The 12,417-nt window shown below is 36.4% G+C and overlaps 1 protein-coding gene across 1 annotated transcript in view; it reads left to right on the top strand.

The window, feature by feature from the left end:
- Nucleotides 1-1,917: 1,917 nt before the first annotated feature.
- The window catches only part of CFAP46 (cilia and flagella associated protein 46), a 67,710-nt gene continuing 57,210 nt past the window's right edge, over nucleotides 1,918-12,417 (top strand). The window contains exons 1-9 of the mRNA XM_068198395.1: nucleotides 1,918-2,249; nucleotides 2,587-2,711; nucleotides 3,452-3,583; nucleotides 6,443-6,507; nucleotides 7,017-7,181; nucleotides 8,483-8,606; nucleotides 9,977-10,071; nucleotides 10,863-10,970; nucleotides 12,008-12,107. Coding sequence (XP_068054496.1) covers nucleotides 2,201-2,249; nucleotides 2,587-2,711; nucleotides 3,452-3,583; nucleotides 6,443-6,507; nucleotides 7,017-7,181; nucleotides 8,483-8,606; nucleotides 9,977-10,071; nucleotides 10,863-10,970; nucleotides 12,008-12,107 — 963 coding nt within the window. The 5' untranslated portion in view covers nucleotides 1,918-2,200. The remainder of the gene's footprint in view (nucleotides 2,250-2,586; nucleotides 2,712-3,451; nucleotides 3,584-6,442; nucleotides 6,508-7,016; nucleotides 7,182-8,482; nucleotides 8,607-9,976; nucleotides 10,072-10,862; nucleotides 10,971-12,007; nucleotides 12,108-12,417) is intronic.

The raw sequence follows: 12,417 nt of genomic DNA, 5'->3' as shown, positions 1-12,417 counted from the left end.
AGGACAAGCATGTTACACATGAAATGAGATGTTTGAACCTGCAAACCAAAGTGCAAAAGAATCAGGAAGCAATTATAATAAAAAAGTAGATGGAGCAAACCAATGGTTCCGTTGACATCTATATAATTCTCATTAGAGAGTATTTGGTCTGTACTATTTCTCATTCTCTCTAGACTCACCTTGCATGTAGGAGGACTGGAATCCAGCATCTTACCTAATACCTCATCTATTCAAGGAACAGAAAAGAAATCCTATAGAAGGCAAGTGGGCTGTAAAGTAATCGCCCTGTTGCACTTTCTTTCGACCATTTACAGGAGATGCTCTGTTTTTAAAGTTTTTACTATGTGGGTTAACATGACTACTTCAATCTCTCATTTGTACAGACAAGTGACTCTAGTGGCAGTAAAGGACACAGACCCTTTACTAAAAGCTACCAGAGCAATTTGCCACTGGTTTCTGTTTTATAAAGTATCAGGAGATTATAATTCTTGTTGCATAACAACAACATTTGCTACAAAGGAGGGAGGACAAATACCTATTTCTTAAGTTTTCAGATTTGAATACCAGTCATTCTATATTGGGAGAAGTTGCTGGGACCCACGGATGGATGATATGCTTCCACCTAACCCCTGTCATTCTCTCTCGGTTCCCCCAACCCCCATGCACACTTCTTTTTCTATTTCTTTATTTTCTCTTTCTCTTTGCCTCTTTTACTATTAAATAAAAGATATCCATTTTTAGCAACAAGACTTGACCTCATTTGGTTTCAATAACGTTTTTTGGATATATTTTGAACTTTCAAAGTTGTTTCTATTTTATAGAGAGAGACTTGGTTTTCTTTGCTCTTCTGAGTTTAAACTGGATCATAACACCCAGGCATTTCATGAGGATGAATAAGTAATAGAAAAATTTTAGATGTTTATATTATGGTGCTGCCATTTTGGCTATTATTTACATTACAGAAGTCAATTGAGCTTTCACATACTCATGTGTATATAAGGAGACACTAGTCTTACCTGAGTCTGGGATTCTGCGAACAGACATCCAGAAGAGTAGCCAAGTAAGACTTACAAAGTTTGGGTAAAAACATCGTGTGTGTGTATATATATAAATATCATAGTAAGTCACAGTAAGCCATTGTTATTATTATCTAATATGATTACACAATATATTGCTGCTTCAGAAATCAACACAGGTTTGCTATAGGGTTTTTTCCTTGCCTGTCTAATTTCAGATTAGTTTTATTTCTGTTCATGATATTCATAGAAACAAGACAGTTACTTGATTTAAATGGGTACTGTAGCCAGGGAAGGGTTATGTAGTACAGGTAGGGATTGAGTCTACTCCTGAATTCTATACAGACCCTTGTACTGGAACAGCCTGCTGGTACAGAGTTGCAGTCTAGTTCGAAGTGCAAAGGGTTTAGGTTTACAATTGAATTTATGTACGTAAACTTTTAAATTGTCTTCATGACCACAATGATTTTCCTCACAGAATCTGGTATGACTCAGTAGGTGAGGGGCAATGGTGAGGCTCTAAACACTTCATTAGGTGTGTTGATGTCAGTGCAGTCAGACAGCTTTTTCTTTTTCTTCTTTTTCTTTTTCTTTTTCTTTTTCTTTTTCTTTTTCTTTTCCTTTTCCTTTTCCTTTTTTTATTTTTTCTTCTTTTCCCTCACCTGTGACTTCTTTCTGCACTGCTTTAGGTGGTGTATTACTTTATTTCCAAAAGTTTCACGTTAGAAGCTCTCAACACGGGGACAAAAATTACTGGTGACAGCATTTCTTAGCAATACTTTCATCTGCAGGAAGGCATCAGTCGTTGCCTGTGTCAGCCCTCGAGCCCGGGCCCGCTCCGGAGCTGCCCGTTGCCGCGGCGGTTTCCTAACAGCTCCCCCGTCCGCGGCCTCAGCCGGGGCCGCGGGGGCGGCTCTCTACCGGCTCGCCCAGCCCCTCGAGCGAGGCCGAGGGGCGAGAGGGAGGGCAGGTCCGCGTGTGTTGTGGGAACGCTGCCGGGATACGCGCCTGTGTTGTGGGAACCGCGAGCGGCCGAGGGGCAGCCTGCGGGTGTCTGGCGGGCACCTCCGGCAGCCGCATCCCTCGGCTGCCCGGGCAAGCGTTCGGGACCTTCGGAAAAACCTCGCTCTCGCGGCTTAGAGCTGCCCCACACCACTGGCGGCGAAGCCTCGTCCAGCCGCGGGATGGAGCTGGCGGTGAGGGAGCAGCTGCTTGCCGCAGAGAACGCAGGAGGTGAGCGGGCGGGCGGCCGCTGCGACCGCGCGACCGTCTTTAAAAAGAAGTGAAATTAAAATCCGACTTCAAATCGGAAAACATCTTGATCCTAATCTGTTTTCTAAATTCTCTTTCTAGTGTGCTAACTTTAGTGACTTTAATTAGTAAGAGAGTTGTTAATGCTTCATCTTAGAACTATGCCTAAGTTCGAACAACGAGTGTGTAACATCATTTTCCTTAAATATTCTTAATTTATTTCTGCAAAGGAAAGACGGGACATCGTGTAGCTCATTTGAATGCAATCATGTCAGTACACCTAGGAACAAAAACTTATTTATTCCTTTTTTAATTTCAGATGTTCAGGCTTTGAAGAATGCTTACGTGTTAATCAAATCAGCCAGTGAAGGACAATCTGCACTTGATTCAACAGATAACATCAGCACCGATTTATATGTTTTATGTGCTGAACAAGCGCTTCAGGTTTGTTATTTAGGTCTTTTATCTGTATTAAATATAAACACGTATATGATGCACTGTATTTACAGCTGTTACAGTTACTATTTTAAAAATCTCAGAAGTACCTGAGGACGTACCTGAGTATTACACCATTCTGGTTTTGGAGAGCAATTGTTTAAACATGCATTTTCCATCAAAAGTCTGTGGTTTGTGAATTTTGTAATTGTACCCAAATTAGTGAAGTGCACCATAATATATACAAAAATGTTTGCCATGCCTGTAAAATTCCCCCCCCCCCCCCCCCCCCCCCCAAACTGCAATCCAGTCAAAATCTGTCTGTGGTCTGAAAATTGGGATATAGCACTGACAAATCCTGCCTTCTTAAAAAAAAAAAAAAAAAAAAAAAAAAACCAAACCCAATATTCTCTTAAGAATTTTGTCTTTATGCTAACAATTGTGTTTAAAAAGGAAACATTTTTTGGATACTGTAAGCAATTCTATGACTGAATGAGAAGTTTTGTTAAATAAAGAAGTTTTTTTGTCAAATACATTTGGAATGACAAAATTATACCTTTAATAAATAGTAATAGGCTTATACCACAACTGGTATGGATCTCTATGGAATATTGCTTACATACTGGTATGGAGATAGATGTTACCCTTGATTAGACATGCATTAAAAAGTTAACAATTCTTCAAGTTAATAATTCTTAATTTTTTGTTGCAATTTTTTAAATATTGATTTTTTTTTTTTTGGGTTTTAGCTTGGATATCTGGAAATTAGCAGTGACTGTCTACAGATGTATTTTAAAGGAAGATTTCCTGTGAACCAGTTTCTTGGCAGAGCATATTTATGCCAAGGCCAGTTGCATGCTCCACTCTCTACAGATAATTTGGTGAGAAATCATGATGGTTGCTCTATATTAAGCCTGGTTTTAAAGGTATTTACTCCTAGGTTTTTATGTGTTGCTTTCAGTCATTTAAAATGCACAAGGATAATCAGGATGGTGCAAAAAATCCAAGGAAATATATTAATAAGTAATTTGTGAGTAAACAAAACTTACCATCTGAATCAGACTAATATTTCAAATATTTTGTGGAAGACAAAAAAAAAAAAGAATACTTGTAACATTTTTCAGGTGGTTGATTGTTTTAAGTCACCCTCTTAACTTTTTGCTTAAATATGATATGTTCAGACCAAATTATCTGTAACTGGTAAAATAATCACTGATTTTATTCGGGAAGCATTTCATAGGCTTGCGGGAAGTGGAGGACTGAAGAAGCCCTCAGAGAGGTTGTACAGTTCATTTCTGTGGCAGTGTACTTCCAGCACTCATCAGTAATGTGTCCATGTAGTACTTGGATGTGGCTTTTTGTAATGAGAGGTGGTAGCAACTCAGCAGGATACTTCTGCTTCTGTGTATTGCTTTGAGTTGTTACAATTCCCTATATATGAAAAGTAATTTTTATCTCCTGCTGCTTTTAAAATGGAGTGGGATCTGTTTTCTGTCTTCAGTATTTCACTTGTCCTTGTATTGTGATCAGTCACCTTTGATAGTCTGCAAATGGTATCTAGTCCCCCAAAATAGCTTTAACAGATGTTTAGAATCATAGAGTATTCTGAGTTGGAGGGCACCCACAAGGATCATCAAAGTCCAACTCCCGGCTCTGCACAGGACTACCCCAAAAATTCCACCCTGTGCCTGAGAGAGTTGTCCAAATTCTCCTTGAGCTCTGTCAGCCTTGGGACCATTACCACTGCTCTGGGGAGCCTGTTCAGTGCCCATCCATCCTCTGGGAGAAGAACCTTTTCCTGATGTCCAGCCTAAACCTTCCCTGACACAGCTCCAGTGGTTCCCTTCGATCCTGTCCATGGTCACAGAGAGCAGAGGTCAGTGCTGCCCCCTCCACTGCCTCTGAGGAGGAAGCTGCAGAGTGCAATAAGATCTCCCCTCAGACTCCACCAGGATGAACAAACCAAGGGAACTTCAGCCAGTCCTTATATGGCTTCCCCACTAGGCCTTCACCATCTTTGTAGCTCATCGTTTATGTTATTTGTGTTCGCAAATATACCTGAGAAAAATTTTGGTAGTTTCTTTGAATAATGTGTTTGAATTAACTTGCAAGCTTGAATCTTTTCCCTGTTACATTTTCTGTATTGTCTTTCTTCTATGACCACATGTGCAGAATAACTGGTCAATGGTCACTTTAAAACTTCATGCATGTTTGAAACGTCCTATGTCCAGCTATGTTTCTAAATTAACAAATTATTCTGTTATGTTTTGTGAACCTCAAACCATATTTGCTGTTTTCTTCTTGGCTCCTGCTAACTTCTTTGAAGACAAAAATGGTCCCAGATTGTACAGTCCTGGCTTGGTTCCTTGTGTCATTTGTTGTAATGGTCTTTTAAGATACACATTGCATCAGTTGTAAAGGTTTTTCACTGATGTGTTAATAATTTATTAAAGTATAAGAAACATCTCATGCTGTGTGAATAAGTAATCATCATTCACTTAGAAAAGATAAATTTGTCCTTATTTTGATTTTCATCCTAAGGAATCCTTCTTAATTAAGATGCTTGTGTTCTTAAGGGCCAAGTGCAACTTCTCTACTTTAGTACATATTCATCGTTTTTTTCTCTTTATCTAGGCAGTTCCCATTTATTGCTCAGTACCCTTTTATGCCACCCCAGAGCCCAGTAAGTTAGTCCCAATTCTCTTGTAGAGTTTAATTTCTCTTTTCTAGCATACTGTAGAGACCCCCCTCTGGTGTCATCCCATTCCTGCTCATCCAGCTCCACCTTGGCTTTCCTATTTGCACTGCATCCTTCTACACTTTCAAAAATCCTCTTATAATACTATCTCACCCATCTTCTTTCCACCCTGCCTTCAGGAATTTGTACATACTAATGATATCTTCCCTGAGCTGCATTCTTCAACAGGCTCAACAGTCTCAGCTCTCTGTCTTTCCCCATAGGAGAGATAACTTCAGTTCTTTCTTGACGTTTGCAGCCCTGTCTTGGACTCTCCACAAGAAACCATGTCTCTCTCCTACTCAGGATCCCAGCCCTGGGAACGGTTTTGCTGGTTTGGCCTCACCAATGCTGAGTAGAAGGGAAACATCACGTCCCTCAGCCTGCTGGCTGCACTCCTCCTAAGGCATTCTTGGGCACTGTCAGCCCGCTTTGCAGCAAGGGAACGCTGCTGGCTGCTGTTCTTCGACTTGGTGTCCACCGGGACGCCTAGCTCCTCCACTGAAGAGCTGGTTCCCAGCTCCTTTAATGATAAAAAGGGCGTGCCTGTCACAATTTTCTGTTGACAAATGCCTGCTGGAGCCTTTTTGAAGAAAATAATTCCTCAAGACTTTTAATGGGATACATGAATATTACTTTTTTCCCTGCTGGATTTGCTCTTGGATAGTTCTGAACTTTCTTTGCTGAAAGGTAAAAAACTATACAGCTTTGTAGCTTTGGAACATTCCAGTCCTGATAATTAATATTTGGCAGAAATGAAGTAAGTTGAAAATACAGTCTTAAAATTAAAAATCAGGAAAACATATAAATAGTTTTTAGTTATTTTTAAACAGTTTTAGTTATTCTGTTTCTATAGCAACAACTTATTCTGGTGGTATATTTTAGTAGAGATTGGTCTGAATATAAAATTTATGAAGTATGTTCAAATTGAAATAGGAAAAGAATCTACTGATTTATAAAATCTGTATTCAAATTTCACTAGCTTTTCTTTGCTCTGTTCTAGGAAGAGTTTGAAAAGTTTGTGCTGTTTTTTATGAAGGCAATAGATTTTGCAACCCATGAAAGAAGGTAGGCTCTACTGACAGGATTAACTCTAAATCCCAGGAAATGCTGCTGATCTGTCTTTTCAATTGTTTGTCTTGATTTTCATTAGGTAGCATGGAGCTGTGTGGTTTGGGATTTTCCTTTAGATTCTTCCCTCCAATTTGTAACTTCTGTTACTGCTATGTGTGCTGTGACAACATAAGGATACTGCAGTCTCACATTGACAGGATGAAAAGTCCTGTTTAAAGCTGTTAGTTATCTCATCATATCTTACCCTTTTATAGTTATGATCTATAGAATGAAAGCAATATGTTAACTTATTTTTAAGTGGTTAATTATAGTGGAGTATAGTTGCAAGAGTTACCATATTCTTCTTATGCTGTAATTGTCTTAGTTCTTCGGATTGCCTCCACTGAAAATTAAAAGTTACACTTTTTAACTCCTTAGGAGTGTCTTAAAGTACTCAAGCTGTAATTTTATGTTTATTCAAGTTCATGAAATACTAAAATTTTTTTTCATTCTTGTTTTTTCAGGTATTTTTTTTTGGTATATAACGCCTCAGTTCTTTATTGGCAACTTGTGAGGCCATTTCTTAAGCCTGGATTCCGCTACTGGCTTATTCCCAGCCTTTCACAGATTGTTACAGCATTAAATCAAATTGAAGAGCAAGACAATGAATGGCAAGCAGAACTCATGATGTAAGTTGAATTGTATTTTTTCATATGGGCATTCTGTAGTCCTTATGGGACTGCTACCTGAGGTAGCCTTTAAGAAGGTATATTTCTCTGGTAATGTTGTAGATGTATTTATTGTGAAAAGCTTAATTAATAACTTTTTAAAGAGACATAAATGTACTGAACATAAAAAGGTGCTTCATTTCTATATTTACTTTAAGCTTGAAGTTTTAGTGACAGACACAGCAGTGCCCTAGATGGATCTGAAGTTTCAGAGTCCTTTTGGATGTAGTGTTTGAGTCATTGATAGTAATTGGAAATAGATGGTGTATAAATATCAATGTATTACCATTCTTGCATTTCCTGAGCAAAGCTGGAGCACAAACCTTTAGATAACAGTACAGAAAAAACTGTTTTATGTTCAAAAAGAGGAGTGTCTATGTAATTTTTCAAGGTCCCACAACCTTTTGGCGGAGATGTTTTGATTTCCTATTTAACAGACTGGTTTCAGTTCCTCTTGCACTCCTATCATAGTTTTTCCCCTTTGTGAACTTTTCTGTTTCTGTGGTCTGTGACTGTGGTTTATTGTTATGTAGCATTTTCTTTATAAACTGAAACTGGAGGGAAGTAATAAAACATTCTGAGGGTTGTGCTAAAGACTATCTGGAATACCATGCATGCAGTTTCCTGGTATCAAACTCTTGCTGGGGTATTGATAAAAACAAACAAATGCACATGGTGTGTTTGTGTTACAAAGCTAATGGTTGTATTGGTTGTAATCGGGTTTTTTTTTAAGTTGTATTTATTTAAAAAATAATTTTAAATTATGATTATTGTTGTTGTTCATTTATGCTGTGGAGTCACAGGCTCTTTTTCAGTCAAATCAGATAACGTATAGAAAATCCAGTAGATATATTGCTGTTTCCAGTGTGAATAGTTTTCTTTTGCTAAAGGGCTTTGAAATACTAGCCTTTCCAGTAGGTAAGGGAGAATCGTAGAATACATCTCATATAAATGTTTTTCTCATACATTTTTAAATAATAAATCTTTTGAATTCCAGGTATCTTGTTGAGAAAAGTTTTCGCAAAAAACCTCCAAATTTTCCAAGATTCTTATTGTGATCTGCATTAAATATGTGTATATATCTGGAAGAAGCAAAAATGTAGAAATTAGAGGGTCTCTTCTGTCAATGCTTTATAGCATTAATTGCTTATACTGCATTTAGAAGTGGTACCTTGAATACAAAGAGCATTAAAAAATATAACTACGGATTATTTTGGAGAGTGTTAATAAATATTTAATGCAAACATTTATTTGATCTGCAGAAATTTGCTTGAGTGCTACCTCGATGCTTCAAAACTGGAAGAAGCAAAAGAGTTTTCATCTACTGCAGCAGTCTTTATTAAGGAAAATGTTCCAGATAAATACTCTCAAATATTTTCTTTAATGGTAATGATGAAAAATATTTTAAATTCCCATTAAGACAAGAGCTCTCGCTACATTTCATAAGATCATAGTTATAATTGTCATATAAGATGTTTTCTTCATTTAAATGTTGTTATCTACCAAACTATTCTGTAGATATGCTGAGATTTTCACTAATTGTATATTTTTGATATTATAAGCTAAAGAGCTCCCTACTGCTCCTTGTTCTTTTGACACATCATAATATAATGGGGATAACTGTGGCTAACCCTAAAAATTCTGTTGGGGATTAATTACTATTGAAAGAGAAGGTGTAGTAAGAGCAATTTAATCTGACTTACACCACTGAGGGCGTGTTTAATATCTGTTTAGTATTTCTCCTGCTGATAAATACATCAGTGATTCAACTTGAACCCTATAAGTAATTCTGGAAAATGGAGGATATGACAATAGTTCACATTTCTTGCATACCCTTAATTTAGGAAATATGAGGGTGAAGACAAATATGGCAAAAGCAGAAACAGGCAAATAAAGCTCGGAAGTTGTGTGCAGGCATATTTTCTTTCATTCTACTACACTGTCAGTTGTCTTTCTCTGTCTATGCCCCAATCACTGCATTCCAAAAGTGTACATTTATATTACAAATTTCTCTAACATTTGAATTAAGAGAACCAATATGCAGCAGTCCAAAGGCATGATAATAATGAAGCAATCACCCTGGGGCAAGCTTGAAATTACTTTTGTATTTTTGATAAGAATTATTGAGCAGACCTGTTTGACAATGTCCTTAAGGAGAAGGATGAAATAGTTCTAAAACTGTGCTTGGGCTACAGAAGTATGATCCAAGCTATTGAGTGCTTTAGTAGCAGCATACTGGAGTCACGCAAAACTTAGTGTTCCAGTACGGATTAAGTAATCAGTTTTGATAGTTGTGGGCAGTCAGTGTGAGAGTCAAAAGAAATAATCTGCATACTATTAATGTGTAACTCTACAGATAAATTGAAGTAGCTGCAGTTTATTGAAATGTCTTAATAATATTTTTCCCTGCCTATAATTTATAGGTACAGGTAAAATTTAATTTGGCTTGTTTGTGTCATCCAGATGAGATGATTTCAGAATGAGTTCTATCACAAGGTATTAAAAAAGCATTAATTAGGATTCTGACTCAGAAGGTAGTTCCACATTTATAGTTCTGATCCTGACTCTTGGAAGGTCAGTATAGCTCTACTGGGTGTACTTTTGTATTCTCTTTGCAAAAGAACATAGATTATCATAGTAGCCACATTGCCCTTAAAGCCCATGAAAACAGTCAACATACATGCTTTATTTTAGCCCTGTTGAGTGTTGGTCCTTTGCTTATTTAATCAAATAATAATTAAATTGTTATTTTATAGGTGTATCACAAACTAATGGATACTTCCCAGGTAGAGAAGGAAATACAAAATTCCATCCATCTTTCAGTTATTTATAAAATGCAGATGTTAAAGTTGTAAGTATAAAAATGTATCCTTCCACTTGTACTTTGATGCTGCATATTAGAGAGGTAGGATCAGGTTCAGGAATCCCATATGCTTGTAGAAAAAATCAACTGCAGAGTTTAATTCCTCAAGAGGAAAATCATAATGACAATTTGGGTAGTAACAGTTAGGTCTGTCTAAACAGCCTCATCAAAAAACTGAGCTAGCTCTTTGGGAATGTAGGGATTAGTGTGTTGTACATATATTGCTGTGAGAAAGAATTTAGGAGTCTGAAAGACATTTTAATATCAAATGGACTCTGGTTCCATCCCCAAGCTGCGTACAAGAAAGTAAAGGTGAAGTGGGGAAATCACCTAAAATACAATGTACAAATCATGGAGCATAATGCTTTTTAAACTCTTTAGATTTTAAAGGTATAATAATAATTTGAAAATTAGACTTCATAGCAAAATTTAATGTAATTTTTTTCAGTGTCTCAAGATTTCCCCATTTTAAAAATATTGATTCTTTTCTTAGTAACAGTGGGTTAATTTATACCAACATTATGAGAAAGGAGTCTTGCACACTTTTTTTTTTTTTTTTTTTTTTGGTTCTGCAATAAAATTTACTGTCTGAAATATTAATTCACATACTGAAGTTAGGTTTTATTGATTTTTTTTTTCTTGATATTTCAATATCCAGGTAGCTCACTGATACCTTGGCATAAAAGCCATCCATTCTGAAGTTAGGAGAGTTATTTCAGATTTTTAATGCAATAACATTTCTCACGAAAAATTATGACCCAGTTCCTCATATGTTGCAGGCAGTGGGACACAAATGTATTTCCAAGTGATGCCACTGCAAATCTGAATTCTTTGTACGTGCTTTTGAAACAATATGATGTACCTCCAGCATCGCTTCTCAATGTGAAGTGAGTTTTATTTGTCATAGACCCCCTAGAAATTGATGGTGAAGTTGATCCTGCTTCCATTGAAGTCTGTCAAAATTCCTGATGACCTTGCAGAGGTTGAACTCTTACTTAGTTTTTTGTGTTGTGTTAACCCATAGGTCATCTTAAAAAAGGACAAAATCCTATTATGCTTTATGACAGAACCCAAGATTAAATATATTTTTCCACACAACTGTTTGTATAACATAATTAAATCTTTCCATAATGATTTCTTATTGATAAAATGAGATTTTTAGAAGGTCTTAAAATTGACACGTACTTTTCAGACTGTAGTTAATTTTTAACTTTTCCTGGGGCCCTTCCCAACTCTTCAGCATAAGTTTGAAAGACTATACTGACCACTATTCCAGTAGTTATATCATAGCTGTTACATATGGAAGTAATACTACATTTTTACTTGTTAAGGTAAACACTCTTTGACAATATTCAGGTATCTCATCACTTCTCCTGTTCCAGACAGTAGACTATGCTCATCTGGTTATTTACAGACATCCAAACAGTTAGAACATAGTCTCCATCTCTGTGGCTGTGTTCTTAGTTCCTAAGTAGCAAACTGATGGATTTAACTACATTTTTGCCAGTTCATTGAATTGTATTTCCAAAATTTTCTGCAATCTTTCTGCAATCTGAAGTTTCTTACTTCACCATGTCTGTGCTTCATGCATGTCATTCTGTATTTCTTTTCTTCTTCAGGGATTGTTTGTGCAGACTGCATAGGAGTATGCTAATAATTTTCCATAAACAGATTAACTTTTGTATTTTTCGTGTAGCCAACTTTGATCTCTTTTTTTTTCCTTGTTACCTGTGAGCATGACTAGTATAATTATAATAATGATAGTTATAATAATATTTAACATTATAATAATAACTCCTTTAATATTAATATGACTTTAAGGTTTTCAGATACATTGCACAGTTACTTTCAAAGAGTGTTTTTTTAAGTCCATGGAAGAGCAATATTAAATTCTCTGAATGATTTTTTTTTTGTATTTTTGAAGGATTCCTTTGATTCTGGAATTAGCTCATTTTTCTCTGAAAGTAAACTGCACTGAGCTTGCAGCTCATTGTATACTTGATTTGAAGAATTCTCCAATTACTGTAAGTTTTAATAATGTGGGTTTGGATTTTTTTTACACACACCCCCACACTCCCACACCCCTTTTGTGTTTACATTTTAAAAATAGTACTAATGGTTCTATGGTATTCTGTCCATCTGCGTATTGTTTATATATTCATTGATATAAATAATCTATTCCTAAATTATTCCTAAACTAGAGAAGTAGATGCAAGGTCAGAAAGTAGGATGTGGGTAGACTAAGGTGATTAGCAATGCAGTTTATTTTGGCAAATAAATGTTAACTGTAAATTTTTGCTAAGTTTTTAAAATGTTACCCGTGCAAGAGTTTGA

This window comes from Anomalospiza imberbis, chromosome 8 (assembly GCF_031753505.1).
Source record: "Anomalospiza imberbis isolate Cuckoo-Finch-1a 21T00152 chromosome 8, ASM3175350v1, whole genome shotgun sequence".
NCBI lineage: Eukaryota > Metazoa > Chordata > Aves > Passeriformes > Viduidae > Anomalospiza > Anomalospiza imberbis.
This window is presented reverse-complemented; position numbering and strand designations above follow the sequence as displayed.